The 19,152-nt window shown below is 40.4% G+C and overlaps 1 protein-coding gene and 1 long non-coding RNA gene across 2 annotated transcripts in view; both read right to left on the bottom strand.

Moving 5' to 3' along the window:
• Window positions 1–1,470: 1,470 nt before the first annotated feature.
• On the bottom strand, window positions 1,471–18,992 carry SRD5A1 (steroid 5 alpha-reductase 1). The gene is made up of 5 exons (XM_075744777.1): window positions 18,590–18,992; window positions 16,249–16,415; window positions 10,375–10,476; window positions 8,059–8,209; window positions 1,471–5,191 (listed from the first exon to the last, which is right to left on the bottom strand). The coding sequence occupies exons 1-5, from the start codon at window positions 18,973–18,975 to the stop codon at window positions 5,125–5,127; spliced, it is 873 nt and encodes a 290-aa protein (XP_075600892.1). The 5' UTR covers window positions 18,976–18,992; the 3' UTR covers window positions 1,471–5,124.
• LOC142600431 (uncharacterized) overlaps window positions 1,471–19,152 on the bottom strand; it is a 761,935-nt gene continuing 744,253 nt past the window's right edge. Inside the window, exon 2 of the long non-coding RNA XR_012833904.1 lies at window positions 1,471–1,867. This is a non-coding gene — a long non-coding RNA (uncharacterized LOC142600431). The remainder of the gene's footprint in view (window positions 1,868–19,152) is intronic.

Genomic DNA, 19,152 nt, shown 5'->3' with positions numbered 1-19,152 from the left:
GACAATACAGCAGCTAGTACGACACAGTAGTAGCAGGTACCTGGGGTAGTTTTTACTAGCTCACATTGGACAGGCCTTTATTTAGTCTTGATGGTGTTGCTCAACATATGAAACCCATTTCATGGGTATGATCACACAGGTCCCTCTTTCCTGGTAAAAGTTTATATCTAAGTTTGCACTCTTTTTCCCTTTCAATAGCCCAAAAATGAAGTGGTGTGCTCCCTCCCAGAGCAGCTGGAACACATGGCTTTGCTAAGTGCTCCCTCTTCAGATCCAGCTACCTGCATCCCCTCAGAAACTGGACAGGTAGACAGGCATTTCCAAAAAAAAAAAAAAAAAAAAAGAGGCTGCAACTCCTAGGGAGCAGGGACAAACATCATCAGTGCAAGGCTCCTGTGAGCACCACTGGTAATGCATCATCTCTGGAGAGGCATTACACCAAATGTTGTACCAGTTATTATATATTCTTTCATCTTTGAACAAATAACCTATTGCTTCTACCATCCACTTGTACGTAACAAAACATAGCGTATTTGTTTTGCTTTCAAAGCAAACATGGTAAATCAAGCAAAGGATCTACAAGACTTTTTTTAATTAAAAGAAAAAAGCTCAACAGCAAGTTGCAGTTGTGCAGCTCTCATATGCAAACCTTGTTTTAGGCTTATCCCTTAACTTGTCTTGCAACAGAAATTTCCACAATTGCTTGTTCACATGTGTGTTTGCGTGGGCACATAGGTGCCAACAGATACATTGCACCACTACAGAAAGTGGTGCAATTTTACCCTAGAGACCTGTTTTCCTTACAAAACTGACTGATGTAGGTGTGAAAGGCTGCCCAGAGAAGTGCAACTCTTACTGGTAAAACTTAGTAGCATAGAACAGACTGGGACATTCTCCTACTGAAATTATTCATTTATTTAAATTTATTTATTTAAACATGTGTTACAGGTGTTTTTCCCAAACACCTGTAAAAACTCTGTGGTACTCTCTCAGGATTTCTTGCCTGCTGAAAGAATACAAGTTTATGTGACAACTCATTTGTACACTATCTTGATTCCTCAAAAAGACAATATGCTGCTGAACCACAATAAAAATAGTTGAAACGGCAGGTGCTACAGTTGTTCCAAATGAAAAGTTCACCATGACCTAGCAGCAGAAGAGGAACCCAAATAAGTAGTCTCTGCTTCTGTTAATCTTTGCTCTAACTGCAAGTGTAGAACATCTCAGCTACATACTTTGTTTTACATAGTTAAGATCGTATCACAAGACAAATTCTTGTGACTTTGGATATTTTCTTTTTTTGAGTGTATCTCATGAAGTTCATATATGCATTTAGGTTATTCTAATACAACCTTACTATTACAGTCCTGGAGACCTCATTTGGGATAATGAAATCACTGGTACAAAAGCCTTGGTCAACCTCCACAAGTTATAGGAAGGATTACTAACAGAAAAAAAGGATTCAAGCAAGACACTGCAAACAATGTTTTATTAGTAGGGGATTTTTGGGAAAGATGTAGGCAGTCTGAATACAAGTGTCCCTTAAAAACTGCTACAGATACTATACCCAATTGCAAGTACATGTTTTCTCCTTCTGGAATGGAGAGAGATCATTTTCACACAACATATTTTCAAGAAAAAATTCAATATCAGATATTTTCTAACAGAAAAATTCTGTCAAAGCTGCTGAAAGGGGAAGGGAGCATGAGTGAAGTATGACAAATAAATGGCATATTATTTAAACAAAAGACAGTTCTAGCATTTGTCCAAGTTGTCATATGCTTTTCACCAATGCACCTTGGTCTTGAAATGCAAGAATCCTAGAATGATGTAGGTTGGAAAAAGACCATTGAGTCCAACCGTTAACCTAACACTGCCAAGTCCACCACTAAACTGTGTCCCTGAGTGCCACATCTACATGTCGTTAAACACCTCCAGAGATGGTGACTCAACCACTTCCCTGGGCAGGCTGTTTCAATGCTTGACAACCCTTCTGGTGAAGAAATTTTTCCTAATACCCAATCTAAACCTGACCTGGTGCAACTTGAGGCCATTTCCTCTTGTCCTACCACTTGTTAGTTGGGAGAAGAGACCAACACCCACCTGCCTACAACCTCCTTTCAGGTAGTTGTAGAGAGTGATAAGGTCTCCCCTCAGCCTCCTCTTCTGCAGGCTAAACAACCCCAGTTCCCTCAGCCGCTCCTCATAAGACTTGTGCTCTGATGAACTGCCTCAAATTCTGTACTTAAGGAAGGTTCCAACAGTACAATGAGAATATAAGATATAAACACACAAAGAACAAAACCTTCTTCCTTTTTTTTTTTTCCTTTTCTTATAATCCAATCAACTAGAATTTCTAAATGCACTGACATTCATATCCCATAGACCTTATCCTTTCATCTTCTGTAACAATAGAACACACACAGATAAGCTGTCAGAGCATCGCGTCTCAGATCCCCATCCTGCTACAGGTAAACCATAAATTAACATTATGTGAGCAAACCAGCTGAACTTTTAGTCAAGATAAATATTTAACAACATAGCACCAGAGCAACACTGAGGCATCAGTACAAATTTTCTGTAAACTATGATACAGATTGCTGACTAGAGAGCTACAGCTCTTGAATATAAGGAGATCTACTGAACACCGAACAGTTTCTCCCACTATTTACTATTAAAAGAATCTCTGCCTTTTCATAAAAGGCCAAAAAAAGAAAAGAGATGGTAGATTAGAGACTAAAGTGCTGCAGCCAGATCTTTTTTACTGGTTGGTTGTCCTATTAGTGATTTTTTTTTAATCAAATATCCCTAAAGATACAAGATTAATTCATCATAAACTATGCAAGTATTTTAACATCTAGAGTAGATAGTGCTCTTTGAATCCTGTATTTTTTCCCTCTAAACCACATTTTGATAGCTGGATGATTTTGATACCAAGATTTTAAAAACTGCCACAGGGATATGTTAGGGTTTAAAAATATTTCTATATATAAAGACTAGGTTTCTAAAATTCTCTTCAGAATATGCTTTAAGTGATCCTATTGAAATTTTATTGTCCACTAACTCCACTTTAGCATTGAGGAGTAAGTCATCCTCCCCACCATCCTTTCCCCAGGGAACTTCATGACTGTCAATCAAAGAGCTAGGATCAAATGCAAAATTATAGTGTGATAAAAACAAGAGGAGAAGCCTCAAACTTCCTGTAAAACAGTAAGGAAAGATGTCAACACTGAATAAATGATTAAATTTGAGAATCAAGTAATGACACTGGCAAAAGAATGAGCATTCCTATGTTCTCCCAAAGCTGGACTTTTTGGTTATTGGCAGAGAGCAGGATTGGTCATCCCAGTCTACATTATGAGGAGCAACTGGCAGCCCAAGGGCTTAGTTGCAGGTCAGTCATCGTCACCACAGGACTGCCAGTTTCTCTCACCTCTTCCTTTGACTATTTCAGTTAATAACGATAGAATTTTTTGTTACACTTATTTACACCACTGAATAGATCCTTAATAATAGCCAAGACTGCAGTGCAGTAAGTACTGTATAAATATGGCAGGAAGGAGAAGAGGAAAAAACAATTGTTAAGCAGAAGCTTGGGTCCAAGTCCTTTTTTCACTGCCCATTTATGAAATGTACTTTTTTTAAACTAGTATCTAAAATTTTAAAGGTAAAGTTCATCAGATATGTTACTTTGATTACTACAGCAGTGTAACCCAACAGCAAAGACAGAATTTTGAGCTTTAGATAAAGCTTACTGCAATACCATACTGGAAAACTCAGCATCTAGTAAAATTATGTTACCAATTTGTTTTGAAGAACATAACCCAACATATACAGTGTCAACAGATCAGAAGATACTTGGCAAAAGTTTGATTTCCATTGATTTCCAAACTATGTTAGCAGAAGAGTTTGAGTTTTGTGGGGGATTTGTTTGGGGGTTTTTTGGGGGGGAGGGTGTTTATTATTATTTATTATTATTGTTGGTTTGGGGGGTTTTTGTTTGTGTTTGTTGGTTGCTTTTTTTAAGTTTTCTGTAGAATTTCTTAATTTTTTTTTCAGCAATTCTAAGAATTCTTTAATATCACAAGCATGCAAAGGACACAGATGTGCCTGAAACTTGAAAGTCAGTATGCTTGGGATCCCATCACATTTTTGAAACCCTTCTGGAGCCTTTGGGAGAAAAATATGGGGGTATGAGAACTGACATTAATAAAAGTAGCACTAAAAAAAATCCAGATTTTTGGAATATAAAATCATCTAAACTTATCAACAGGAGAAGGAAGACACTTGATTTTTTTTAAACATCATAGAAAATTTTGTAAAATCTTAAAGTTGTTTTTATATAATACAATTGTTAACAGGGCTAGACTGGCCTAAGTATCCCAAATAAAGAATGCCTTCTAAAAATAGCATTGAGTGAGAAAACACATACTGAAGAGAGATAGTTATCAAATTTGAGAGGTAGATGACAAAATGTATTCTTTAGAAAAGGTAGCACTAGAGCTGTTTATGCAAATGGCATTAAGTATTATCTATACAGTGCCCATACCTGTGTACAAGTGCAAAGAGGAGGAAGTATACTGTCTCTCACCTAACAGCAACTATATTCATCTAATGTCCTTGCTCTGCATCATCCGTTCTCCTGGAAATGCAGGTGGGGGAAGCAAGGATTAGGAAGGCAAGGGAAAAAAAATCAACCCCATTTGTGTATGCAGGCAAGTAACAGGCAGAACACACCATCCAGATTGCAGTGACAGTGACTGGGCTCACGGCACAGTCCTCAGGACAGCGTGGCTAGATCAAGTGGAAACAGCAGAAGCTTGGATAGGCAAAAAAGAAAACACCAGAACTCCTGCAACAGTACTTTCCATGATGCAAAATCAGATGCATTGCCTAATTGTATTTATGATGGTGCTCCACTGTTGCAAAAGCATTTCTGTTCCTATTCAGCATGTCCATCACTTTCTGGGTTTTCATTAAGAGGAAGAGCAGTATCTAATAGCAGCACTGATGCAAAGGCTTTGTCACAGTGGTGATCAGAGTATGTTATTAACCTGCTAACAACTGTAAGGCATTAGCTGTTACAAAAAGCATCCATTTCAGAAACAGTGTTAAAAGCACAGCTCAGTAGAGAAATGGGATCACAATTTTTCTGCACTTTGGGTAGTCTTCAAATTTCTCAAGGTACCATCTGAAAAAGAAAGACACAAATCTGATGAGTATTGAGTCTTCAAAGTGCTGTCGAGGAAATTAAGTAATTGTACCATGTGTCCAATTTAATCCATATATTTTCTGGCCACAGACCATAAAAATGCTTTTAGAACCTACTCTGGATAGAAAACCACTATTTACCACACTCATCCTAATGACGTCTAATCACCAACTACAATGAAACAAAGTTACTGCTGCCAGCAATTGGAAATCAAACCAAAGGTGTGGTGAGAGCAGCCAGGGAAGGAACAGCCTGTTGTTGCAAGAAGTATGTTGTTACACATCCTGGGCATTTGCATTTTAGAATTAGGGGAGAAAAAAAAACAAACCAAAAACATTCAAGGCGATAAAATGTCAAATTGTATAATGACTTCATGTGGAAGCAAGGGATACTTCACATACTGGAACAATAGTCTGGATAGCTCTGGATAGAAACATCTTCAGTTCCAGTCAGGATTTGGATAATCAATCTGAATGTGACAAGCACTACACTACCCTTACTGCCAATTCCCCTCAAAGATCATCACTATTTTCAAATCCAGACAATTTTAAAAGAACGCATAGCACTACCAAATATTATTTGTCTGGTTACCTTTATATAACAGACATTTACTTCCATTTTCAAATATTTATTTTTCTGCTTCTCAATTAACTTCCGCTGGGCTCCTCAAAAGTGCAGGTATTCACATTATCAATAGCTAAGTGCAAGATCAAAGCTGGAATCAGCAGAGAACAAAGCATGCAATGCATGATAACCTGCAGCTGTGGAATACCAGCATTACACTATTTACCCTTTTCAGTCATTTTCTTTAAGTTTTTCAAACTTAACTACACCAAAATATTTCTTTGCTTACATGGATTTGCAATTTTTAGTTGTTCTTATTTTCTGTTCCCCTCTTCCATTTTTATGCACTTTTCCTTTAGTGCAAATTACTTCCTTTAATAACATTTAGCTTTTCATAGTGCTCTAAATCAAGAGATCTGAAAGAGTGGTATCAAGGCTCAAGATGGACAGAAACCAACCATGGAATTTGAGCCTGAAGAACATAATATACAAGGAGAGGCTGAGGAACCCAGCACTGCTTAGTCTGGCAAGGAAGAGACTAAGGGGTCCTGTCATTGCTGCCTACAGGTACTGGGAATTATTTAAGACAACGGAGCAAAACTATGAATGAAATGCAAACACTTGCAGGTGGAATGCAATAGCCCCATGCAAAAGTGCAGGCCAGAGACTGGCTAGGTAGCAGCCCTGCACAAAAGGACATGGACATCCTGATGGACAAGTTGAACACGAGTCAGTAATGGATCCCTGCAATGATGAAAGCTAACTGCATACTGGTCTGCTTCAACAAGTATAGAGCCACCAAGTCAAGGGAAGTGCTTATTCTCCACTATTCAGCAGTTAAGAGCCTGCATCTGCATTACTGCCTCCAGTTTTCAGCTTCCTGTGCAACAGAGATGTCCACAAACCGGAGAAGAATCCAGAAGATGGTCATTAAGATGACTGCATAGCTGGAACAACAGGGGAGATGTTGAGGGAACTAGGCTTGTTCAACCTGGAAACAAAGTTGAGGCAAATCTAATTTCAGTCTTCCACTACCAACAGCAATATTCAAGAGAAGGCAGAGCCTTATCGGTCCTGGCAGTGCACAGCGAGTGGACAAGTGGCAGGGGATAAAGGTTACAAAATGGAAAATTCCAACTGGACTTAAGGAAAAAAACCCTCTTCCCCATAAGAGCGAGAAAAATCCTGTTCCAGTGCTTTGCCAGAGATGTGCTGAAGCCTCCACCCTTGGAGACACTCAGAACTCAAACTGCATGAGGCCTTGGGCAACCAGGTACAGCCTAGCAGTTAGCCCTGCTTGGAGCAGGTCACACCAGATGACTGGACAACCTTCAGATGCTCCTCCCAACCTAAGATATTCTGCAACTCTGCTCAGTAATAGCAGGTGGTAAAACAAACAGAGATGGTCACAGGTGACAGGCTTGGAAGGTTCAGGTTGGATAGTAGGAAAAACTTGTTCACTTGGAGGGTAATACAGACCTGGAATACCCTACAAACAAGGTGCAGGACAACCTTTGTTTCTGGAGGTTTTCAAGACTTGCCCTGACAGACTTAGCAATGGCAATTTTTTTTCAACCTATTGCCTACATATATTCATTTTTATTTCCTCTTGCGCCATTAAGTTTCAGCATGAGAACCAAAGCAGGAAGCTGAAAATAACCAAAATAAGATTAAGGTGTTCAAATTATTTTAAACATGCTATTCCTTAAAGAGAATCCTTTCAAGAAACAAGTCTTCCCAAACTACAATCCTTCTGTTAGCAGGAAAGCCACATTATGAGTACAGTACATTGTCAGACTGTTTAATTACAGAGCAGAGACTTTATTAAATATCATCTACCAGAACTGTTTTCACATTGACTATACACTTGATTATAGACAGTGATACAGACTTGACTATAAAGTGTGCCTGTTACAGAAGACTTTAGAGTGATTTTCAAAATTTTAATATTATAGAAACAAGTTTGAGCCGCAGGGCAAAGTATAGTATATGATCAATTAAAACAATTTGCTCAAACTTGTCTATAATCCTTGCAGATCCAGGATGAACTATGTTCATTTAAACATTATTTTGACCACCTCATACATAGTGCGTGTTTATGCTCAGTACTATCCCATTGAAATTCTGCAGTGCTTAATACTACTCAGAGTATTCTCCACTGCAGTAACAGAGTCTTTCACAAGACTTGCTCTGCAACACCCCTACGGGATGAGGCATAATTTGTGAAATGGAAAGGAAGCGTGGCATAGAGACTACAGAAATTATAAGACACAAACACTTACTGGTGGTGTTGTTTTGCCCTTGAGCCCAAGATGAAAAGCGTACACAACGCAAATGCAAGGCTTTCAATGGTGCAGCAGGCAAGGGCAAACCCAAACCATTCCAGGATCTCTCCAAAAAAGTTGGCTCCACTGACATACTCAAACATTCCTCCTGAAAGCAGGACAGAGTTATTTTAAAAGCACCTAAATCAAGGATATCTCCAATGCTATCTTTTACTGTAAGTCAAGTAAGAGTTATATCACCAATGTATCTATATAATTTTTAAAGGCAGTGTTTTTCAGTTCAAGCTGTACTATGAAGGATCATTTCAGACCTCATTCTAAGACAGACCTTCTCCAGCTCCATTTTTATCTCTTTAAATCATGAAAGAAAAAGCAGATTTACCAGTATCTGAAGCAAGTTCATGACTCTAAATAATTACTTAACAGTGATATGAAACTGGCTCTCTGATCATAAACTAAACATTTTTTAAAATATGTAAAAATAGAAAATATTCTACCCTTTGAATCACAGAAAACTCAAGGGGCTAGTTAGCATACAATGCTTAATTTCTTTAACTTCTGAAGTACATAAGTTAATTATGAACAATATTATTATTATTATGAATTAAAGTTCCAAATTTATCCTCTAGCTTAAAATATGTTGCCCTTTTGTTCCCATCCCCCCATCAGGTCTATGGCTTCAGCCCTGACACTCAGTGAAAGAAGTAATTGGCAGTCTGCATTTAGTGTGTTTTACAGCCAATTATGCATAAACAATCAGTACTCACCTGCTGGGAACTTTGTAAAATAAAAACTTTCACCCTAATTCCAAAGTTAGTGTACAAATTGATAACATCTCAGTATGTGCTTTACCAGTGGCACTAAACAAACAAGTATTTGCCAAGTGTAATAAAGGACACATTTTGACCTTGCTTTAATTACTTCACTTTTGTGACAAGAGAAGTGGAATTCTAGTACTTAAACTGGATAAGCAATATCAAAGACCAACTCCTCCTGATCATGCCACAGATAACATCTTATTTCCTTTACAACTTTTTTGTACACGGAACAAAGTAAAGTACATTCATATTAACTTTTCACATGGCATTTGGGATTTACATCTATTAAAATTATAAAGTTACCTTCATGGAGAAAAATGACAGTCTACTGCTTTATATATATAGTTCTTCCAGTTTTACAAAAAAATCTCACTAAAACCAAGAGAGAGTAAGAACTAAAGGAAAAATTTAGAGAGACACCAGAATTCAGAGGTAACTATTACTTTTCTGCTCTCATTGAATGTAATATACCTGGAAGAGTCTAATGTTTCCAGAAGTGTCAATAAACCTTAACACTTCAATAGGCTCCATAAGAAGTCCTTTCATATTCTCCATTTTATTTTCCCCACGAAGGCCAGAATTTATAATGCCTAGCTTCCTTTGGATTTCTGTCCTCTTTCCCCTGTATCTCCCGTACTGAAGTAGTTGATGCTCTCCAATTACCCAAGCTCCCTCCCTCTTCAGACGTGGGACAACATAAGGTGGGCCAGCCACACACAGCAGCCAGGTACTTTCTGCCTTCCCCTCCTGTCCCCAAGCTGGAATAATAATTTAGGTCTTTCTCCACCCACCTGCTGATTCTCACAGAAGTTGTGAAATGCTATGTTACATTTTTACCACTTTTTAAAAATACAGCCAAAGTTGGTTAAGAAATTCAAAGTCTCACATAAGCCATGCAGTATCATGAAACAGATTCCTTAGTATACTTGGCTTAAGAGGGGGAAAAAAAAAGTTTCCTACACTGAAATAACTTCTTGAGGTAGACAAACTGCTATTTCCAGTTTCCTCTTATATCATAAATGACTACCTCCCCTAAAATATACCAAGCCTTAGAAGGTCATCTTTACACAGAACCATTTTAGGTTGGAAGGGACCTCTTGAAATCATCCAGTCCAACCCCCCTGGCTCAAGCAGGGTCAGCTACAGCAGGTTGCCCAGAACCATGTCCAGTCCTGTTTTGAGTATCTCTACAGATGGAGACTCCATAACCTCTCTGAGCAACCTGTTCCAGTGTTTGACCACCCTTACAGCAAAGAACGTGTTCAGATGTAACTTCATGTGTTTGAATTTTGTGCCCAGTGCCTCTGGTCCTGTCACTGGACACCACTACAAGCCTGACTTCCTCTTCTTCCTTCCCTCCCATCAAGAATTTATACACATCGATAAGATCCCTCTGAGCCTTCTCGTCTCTAGTCTGACCAGCCCCAGCTCTCTCTGCCTCTCCTCATATAAGATGTTTCTTTGCTATATAAATTTCTGTAATGGTTTTACTCACCTCTGGGTATCTTGTAACCGGTTTCCCCTGGTTTTCTCAGATTTCTGAGAATATGATCAGAATGAATATTGATTGCCATGCCAATCAACCATCCTATAAAACCTTAAGAGAAATATTTAAAATACTATCTTTAATATACTGAGCCAAAGTGCTTATTCAGAAAACAAACTACAGTCATATATCATATATTAGGCATATTATCTCAAGGCAGTAGTAATGTAAGCAGTATAAGCAATTCTGGTGACATCCTGCACAATCACAGTCCTACACTGAGCTCTTCAGTCAGCAGAGCTCACAGTAATCAACAGGTCTCTAGATAGGAATAGTACTGTAAGTATAAAGTTTATTCTTATATTGCTAGACTTATATAAGTGCATGCACATGCATATATACAGATGTAACATGTATTTCCCCAACCTCCACATAGAATAACAAACACACTAAAATTTTAAACACTGAAAGAAACAGCCTTTCTTACTCCTGCCAGAGGGACACATCTCAGTCCCCTTCTTTTTTTTTTTACTGACAATATACCAGAATTTCCACAACAGACTTATGTGCAATAAAAAGACTAATGAAATTGTGAAGGAATTCATGTACCATTTACTTGTATCATTCAGCAAAATGGTTTAACCATTTATACCAGGCTTTCATAGAAACTGAGATTATCATCACATTCTGCATCCTTATGTATTGTTGCCGTAATTGCATGGGATAAATCACAAGGAATATAGGACTGAAATTCAGTACTTCCACCCTTACATTTTGAGTCTTTGGCTACACGTTACCTATGTTAACTTCCTTTGAAAGCAGCATTCCTCGTTACTAGCAGCAGGCAAGATTTGGGTTTTGAGGGTAGATCCATTGTATTGTTTGGAATCCACCTCCAAAGTTACTGCTTTTTACTTACATTACCAAGAAAATGCCAGTGATGTGCTTCTAGAGCAAAGTCACCTCAGAGGCCAGGTAAAGCTTTGCCTTTTTGGACCCATAACTTGAGTCTTTCAGACGGTTCTCTTTCAACACAGAGAAATCCAGTAGTACGACCATCTCAGCTGAGACACTACGTGGATATCCAGATGCATAAGGCCACATGTTGCACGACTAGTATGTTGTCAGAGCATACTTTATCAAGACTTAAGCTACATTTCAAAGTGAAGCTACAGGTGTAAGTGGACCTTGCCTCTCAAACAAGTTGATAGGCAGCTTTCATCTCTCAATCCCTTGTGGGCTGCATTTACCTAAAGGACCTAGCTGTCTGCTTCCACATGGATTAGGAGGAAATGACTTGCTCTGCAGAGAAACTGAGGTTTCTGCATGAAAGCTCTCTCCATATTTACCTATATAAATAAAAAATGTTGTTTGATTACCTTGTTACAATCTGCTTACATTACAAAACTAGTAGCAGAATTTTGTCCTGTGAACAAGCATGTTTCTTAACGTTTTGTTCATACAGCACAATGCAGTAAGTTTCCATTAGCAATCAATGTGCGCAGATGCCATATGTAAAGGGTCTTTTGTAGCAAAACTTTATGGTAATCCTTTCAACTATACATTCTATGTAATTATATCATCATGAGATAGATTAGATGAATGTAACGAGGAATTTACAGACCAATTCATGTAATGACAACATTCAAAACCGCAAGGTGAATAATTCAAACGCTGTTGAATTCTACTTTTAGGTAAACAGATCATTTTAACTCTTTTCCTTCAAAACAGATCTCTATCCAGAGAATATAGAATCCTCACTGCATTCAGCAATGTAAACAATATTTTTACTAGTTTACTTCAGTATTAGCATGAGGGAAAATCTATACTGAAAGTTAGTATCAGCTCTAGAAAGAATATGAAATTTTTAAGAGAGGAAATTAGAGACTCTGATTTCTCTGAAATGTCACTGTAATTTTGCTGTTTGCAAATTAGTATATGAACTACTAAGAACTTTTCAGATAATGAAAAGACTGGAACTTGCTTTAAGAGTGCCCAGTTATTATAGAAGATTAGTTTGATTCAGTGCGTTTTTACCCTCCCTGCTTGACAACTATGACATGTCAGAAGGAAACAATCAAATCTCTCTTCACGGACAACAAGCCGACGAACATAGGCTATTTTCACAGCAGCCCTCTTCGATTTGAGGATTCGCTTTCCTCTGAAGTGCCACATAACCACGTTCCCTGCGCCTATACTCTGTGGGCATTGTACTTCACTGTCCTCATCCTCAGATTCTCACCACGCGGCCATGAGCCCTAGGACTGCACTCTACAAAGCCAAGAGCTGGTTATGCACCATGATCTGCATGACTTGGCTTCCACCCGTAGCAAACAGATACGTAAACAGAAAGGGAGCTACAGCGTACTCCAGTAGATTCTCAGGACCACAGGAATGGCCACACAACATAGATGACCTCACAAGACTATTAAACTCAAGAGGTTTTTTCCCTTCATCAGGATAAACCTGGAGATTAAGGCCTGGGTTCACACTAGGACAACACTTGCATAAGGAAGACAGTAACTAGGTCTGTATAACCAAACGACCTAGTGCAACAGAAGAGCACGAGTGTGTTGCTGCACCAGTGCCCTCTTCACCCTCGCCCATGTAGAATCTCATGCAAAAGGACCTAGTCCTGCTCCGCTGGCTATTTCAGAGTGGCAGTACATTAACTGCTGCCTGGCTCAGCTCCCCAATCCGGGTTTCAAGAATAGGCAGTGCAAGATGCTGCATAGAAACAGCAGGATGCCAGTTTCTACAGCTGCACTGAATGTGCCTGGCACACACTTCAGGTGAACCAGTGCCTCATCGCAGATGGTGGGGTTAGTCTTTACAAGAAGGCACAAGATCATCTGGAGCATCCAGATGCCTACAGACATTAGGGGAGACACTGACCAACCCACATCCCTCGGTCACAAGACCACATCCAGATACGGACAACGCCTACGCCCTCTTCGTGTCTGTTCTGTGGAGAGAGCTGAGGTGGCATGTGTGCTTGGTTGCCTGACCGCCAGATAAAAAGCCTCGCACAACATAGAGGGAAGTAGTTGAATGGGGATTGAAAGAAGTAAGAAAAGATGTCTGGCATACTGCAAAGGGTTTGATGAAGCTAAAGCAAGTAAAGGAAGGAAGGAGTTTCCAAATAGAAATGCAGACAGATTAGGAAAGAGCACAAGGCTGAAACATTCACCACTTCAGGGTACCATGGGTACTACTGGTAAGTTCACATGCTTTTTATTGGCACACCTGTGTAAGGTACAGACTGAAAGATTATGACCTTGTTCCCACATTGGCTTGCAAGCTCATGGTTTTATCAAGTATTGTACTGCATTTGAAGTGGAACGTTTCTATTTCCTCTGAGAACAGATGAGTTCACTGCTCTGAACTAAACAACACAGTCCAGAGAAATCATGAGGGAACCACATCAAAACTGTGCTGCTGCTCCAAATCAATCATTGGTATAGATACAAGCTATTGCTTTCCCCAAATTAACTCCTAAACATCTGAAAACAGTTAATCCATATACTAAGGCTCCACAGACAGAACACATCAGTTGCTTGAAACCTCCCACCATCATGGTTAATCAGCTTCGCTTCTCCAAATTTCTGTCTTCATTGCAAGGTTATCTCATTTCAGCTTCCAACTACTGAACCTTGTTTGGTTGCTACTTGTGGACGCTCTCCCATTTCTCTTCCATATGTAACTTCATATAGACTGACTACCTTATTAGGCCTCAGCAAATATGCTTTCTTGCTATTGTTATTTTCTAATCTTCTACTCTTTTTTTTTAGTTATTTTAAAACACAGGCTTAAAGACACCACCAGATATTTTTTAAGAACTAGAACATAATAGTCCAGTTGTTCAGGGAGTGCCCAGTGTACAATATAGCACTTCTGCATTTGAGTTAACTAAAGTTATGAGAATAAACTGCAGATATTTAGAGGTATCTAGCTGGGATGAATACCAAATAGCAATTATAAGTGTCCATTAAGTTCCAATTATGTTGATGTGTGCTACAAAACAAAAAAGCACAAAAGATACTCTAGTTACAGGAATAAAAGAAACAAGTAGTCTTAGGTTTGGCTGTTTCATAGCCACATCAAGCTTCATCTAAAGATTTATTGTACTAACAGTCTCAAAAAAGCCAGCAAGTGACACTATTAAAATGGTTGCTATATATACCAGGATTCTTCACTTTCTTAGTTTTCAGGATAACTTTTTTAAGCAGTATTTTGACTTAAAATAGTCATGAATCGACACTTCACTTATGATTAGCAGTAATGGAAATAAATATATATAAGCATATATTCCAAACTGGTATTATTTGGAAAAAAAAAAAAAGCCAAACTAATTATTCATAGCTGAAGGCAGATGAACCTAAATATTATAATTTATACATTTACATCTTTCAAAAATCTTTGAAATTAAAAAAAAAAACCCACACAAAAAACAACCCAAGGAAACCTGAGCAACAGTTTTGTTACCTTAGGGTTTTTTAACATCTTTCAGTAAGGAGGAATTGATTTATGGCTCCTGACTCATGATTTGTTTACAGCACTGTACTGAGATATCTTTTAAGATACTAAACTAGGACACCGGAAAAAAAGTCTGTTGCATCAGAGTCTTCAACAGTTTTGATCAACACATCTTTTAATTGTTTTTTGTTTGGTTTTTTTTTTGTTGTTGGATCCAAGTTTAAGGAGACTGGAATTTCAAAAGTACCAAGAGAATTTCAAGTATATCCAAGTGCCTAGTGCCCACTGAAGTCATTCCCTTGTACCTCAACTTCTCCATTTTTAGAGCACAAGCAGTACTGCCTCCTAATCTTGGCAAGATCATCTATTTTGATTTAAATTCTTTGATCTTATAGTCATGACAGCATTTAGCACAGTAATCCTCTATTGTCACCCACACTAACACTGCAATAAAAATAAAACCTTTTTTTTCTTGCTGTAAAAGGCTTGAGAAATCTGGGAGAAACACTAACTAGCTCTGGCCCCAGAACAACAAGAACAGTAGTACTGGATCAGATCAAGGATCCACACAGCCCAATATTCTGCCTTTGACTGACAAAGCAAAATACTCTGGTTTATCGTCAGATCAAAAAGATCTTTCTGTAAAGAAATGGAAAACGATACTATGTTTTTGACAGTAGGCAAAAGTAGATGCCTCCAAAACAAAAAATAGGACAAAGACAATACTTTGGCACTGAACATCTCAGCTGTTTAATCACGCGCAGGGCTTCAGCTATAAATGTAATCTCGCTTCCTGATTGGAGTGAATGACCAAACCCTCCGCCCCTCCTTGTGGGCCAGTTTTGTTCTTTGACAAAGCCCACGCCTATTACGAGGGTGGGTAGGTTGGTGCACACGTAAATATCCTAACACTAAGGACTTTTGGCATTAGAAGTAGTATCTTGGTATTTAGCAGCTACCCTTACTGGATTTTTACTCCATGAATTTGTTCACTTCTGTTTGACCACATACAAACCTTTAGTACCTACAAGGTACTAAACAAGGGATTTCAGTTTAATCTACATGTTATGTGGGAAATCTGCTTTGTTCTAAACCTGTATGCTGCTGGTTCCATTTAAGGCCTCAAGTTCCTATATTGAAAAAATACACAACCTGTATTTACTTTAGTGTGAAAGAATAAAGATGACAGTCAGCTCATCTAGCATTGACATTGTGGGAAGAAGTGTTAATTCACAGCTGAAAACTAAAAAAGGTTAAAAGGCTTCCAGCTACAGCTAACAAGAGAATTAACTATGAGAAAATTTATGAAAGGAGATGGAAGATATTATAAAATTATCATAAACAATAAAAAGCTGTGAAGACAAAGGAAAACTACACCTAATGTTCTCATAACATGTTTTAACTCACCTGTAATGAAACACGGATCTTTTAACCAGCCTGAAGGGTATTTTGCATAGTTGCTTAAGCTTCGGCCTTGCAAGTATCCATTGTAAACGCAGAAGAGAAGCGCTAGCACAAAAGTGAAAAATGGTGTTGGTTTTCCTTCCCGGATCAGAAGAGGAAATATGAGTGCCCTACAGTGAACAAGGAAAGAAAAAATATTGCACTAACAGAAAAAATATTTTTGATGTCCAAAACTGTAATCCATAGTCCATATTATCCTGCTTTTCAAATTCTCAGCAGAGTCTTTGATCCCAGTTCAGAAGGAGAGTTACGCTTGCTTTAATACCTAAATATTAATTTTGTTGCCCAATTGGAATTACAAGATTTAGTCCCCCCCTCCCCTTCTGACAGAAATTTTGAACTTTGTATCCAAGGCAATTACTTTGACCAGAGCAGTAAAGGCAACTATTGCTACACAGAGCATATTTTTGCACTCCTTTGTTCCCAAATCCTCAGTGGTATCATCAAATTTTCTGAACCAAGCCAGGTCTCACAATCCCTACACTAAATCCGCCAGCACTTCTGGGGGCAGGGGGGGAGTCAATCCCCTTGAAATTAAACTAATTAAGCTCAGTTTCCTCCTTGCCTTAAAAGTCACTTAAAAACATTAATTTCTTTGCCTTGACAATCTTAGTCTGCCCTATGACACCTCTTAAAGACATGACAAATCCACAACTGCCATCCCATTTGGGAAAGGAATCTTGATTGCTTTTCCCAGTAGATTACCCAAGTAAACAAACAAGCTCCAAACAAGAAAATCAGGTGAATGTTTTTGTGCTCTACCTCCTGTAGAGCAACTAGCCAACTCCCAATCGCTTATCAATTTAATTACAATCTATGATGATATACGAGCCTGAGCATTCTTCACGTTTTCCAGTTTCCCAAGGACTACTGCTTCAAAGAGGCACTCCCAGAGCAAGCAAAGCCCATAAAGGCTCTCAAGAAAGCATAACAAATTCATTAATATGGTTATTTAAAGCCTGCTACATTACAACAAATAAATGGATAATAGAGGTCTCTTCCAGTCTACATTCACCTACAGAACAGTCCCTCAGTCTAGCAATAAACAACTAGAAAAAAGACACCACGGTACAGCTCAGCTTTCTGTACAAGCCTTTGCCTCGCGTTTCTAGCTTTTCCCAGATATCGAGGATGAGTTAAGATCCCATGCCAAAGCTCATCTCTTTACTCTTAAGAATGGAGAAAGAGGGAGGAAAGACACACTCCTGGGTTTGCAAAGCCAGTCAGCCACCAGGCCAACCGTACGTTGTAGCCCTCTCAACCATGAGGATGTGGAATATTTTCAGTCAAAAGCAACAGCCTCTCGTAATGAGCACTGGAAAACATCTGCATATCAGCCACACGCTCGGCTTAAAGTTAGCCTGACAAATTTATCTCGGCTGTATTAGTACAGTGGCAAAATGACTTGTGGAGTGTTACTAGTATCTACTGTCAACGACTTGAAGGGAACACCAGAATCTTATCTGAGCTCTAAGTTGCCTTCTCCCAGGCAGTTCAACAAAATGCCCAAACGCCATCGACTGCATTAGCAACAGGGTGCTCTCGGCCTCAGCTTTGCCGGTATTTTAATGAACCATTGAATATCCTGAGCTGGAAGGAATCCATAAAGGATCATTAAGCCCAACTCTTGAAACAAGCGTTATGTTGAAAGACATAATCAGAACATAGGTACTGTTTCACAATATTAAAATTACATTATAACAGCATCCAGAGCTGAACTTCCCTTGTTGGAACAGTGTCCTTAAGACCACCCGGTCAAGTCATTGCTTAAGCATGGGTTGTCACAAGTGCTACAGCATCCGGACGGTACGGCACACTGACAGAGCACCACACGCTCCATTTTTATGCCATTTCTGAAAAGCACCACAGCACTCCACTGCACACCACACAGCAGCAAAACACCAAGCAAAGCAGCAAGCACTGCACCGCCACAATGACTTGCTGAGCTCATGTAAAAAACACAGAATATCTTCACGTAAAGAGGCGGAAAAAACCTTGATTATTACGTTAAGTAATAAACATGAATTCGCAGCAGCACTTGCATCCCCGCAGTCGGAAAACAGTAGCCAGCCGTTTCTCTCAAGCCTGACCCTGAACTGCCACAGAACTGCGCTTCTCTCCTGCCACCGGCCCCCCCCCCTTCCACCCCCCCGCCGCCGCCGCCTTCTGGCAACCCGGAGCGGGAGCACCCGCAGGCCGGCACCCCGCCGAGCGCTCCAGCGCCGCAGCCCCGCCGAGCGCCCGCTGACAGCGCCCGCCCCGCTCCCCGGCCGAAGGGCCGCACCTGTGCGCGTAGTGCACGACGAAGCAGCCCAGCAGCAGGCGGTTGGGCCAGGCGGCGGTGGCCGCCCCGCCGCAGGCGGCGAGCCCGAGCGGGACGAGGAGGGAGGGCAGCTCCTGCAGCGCCCAGGCGGGGCGGGCGGGCAGCAGCCAGCCGAAGCGCCGGGAGGAGTACCGGCCGTAGGGCATGGGGATGAAGCAGAGCAGCAGGGCGGAAGCGGCGCCCAGCGCCACCAGCCCGTAGGCGAGGAGCTCCAGCAGCCGCTGCTCCTCCGGGCCCGAGGCCCGCCGCCAGAGCCCGCACACGCCTTCTCCTCCTCCTCCTCCGCCGACCCCCATCCCGCGCCACAGCCACGCGCCCGCGCGCGTCCCCTCGGCGCCTCCATTCATCGGCGAGCCGCCGGCACGCCCACCGCCGCAGCGGACCAATCGGTACCTGGGGGCGTGACCCGCCCCGCCCCCTCCGTCCGCCGGTTGGTGGGGACGCTGCAGGCGGGACACGTGCTTGGTGAACGGAAGTTCCGCCGGGGCGGCGACGGCGGTGGCGCCGCCGTGACGTGCCGCCGC

The sequence above is a fragment of the Balearica regulorum genome, chromosome 2 (assembly GCF_011004875.1).
Source record: "Balearica regulorum gibbericeps isolate bBalReg1 chromosome 2, bBalReg1.pri, whole genome shotgun sequence".
Taxonomy (NCBI): Eukaryota; Metazoa; Chordata; class Aves; order Gruiformes; family Gruidae; genus Balearica; species Balearica regulorum.
The sequence above is the reverse complement of the archived record's forward strand: the minus strand, read 5'-3'. Positions and strand labels throughout refer to the sequence as shown.

Coding starts and splice junctions, on each gene's coding strand:
- SRD5A1 (XM_075744777.1), bottom strand. CDS start 18,975: ATGAATGGAGGCGCCGAGGGGACGCGCGCGGGCGCGTGGCTGTGGCGC. Junction 16,416..18,589: donor GTCGTGCACTACGCGCACAG/GTGCGGCCCTTC, acceptor TGTTCACTGTAG/GGCACTCATATTTCCTCTTC. Junction 10,477..16,248: donor AGATCCGTGTTTCATTACAG/GTGAGTTAAAAC, acceptor ATTTCTCTTAAG/GTTTTATAGGATGGTTGATT.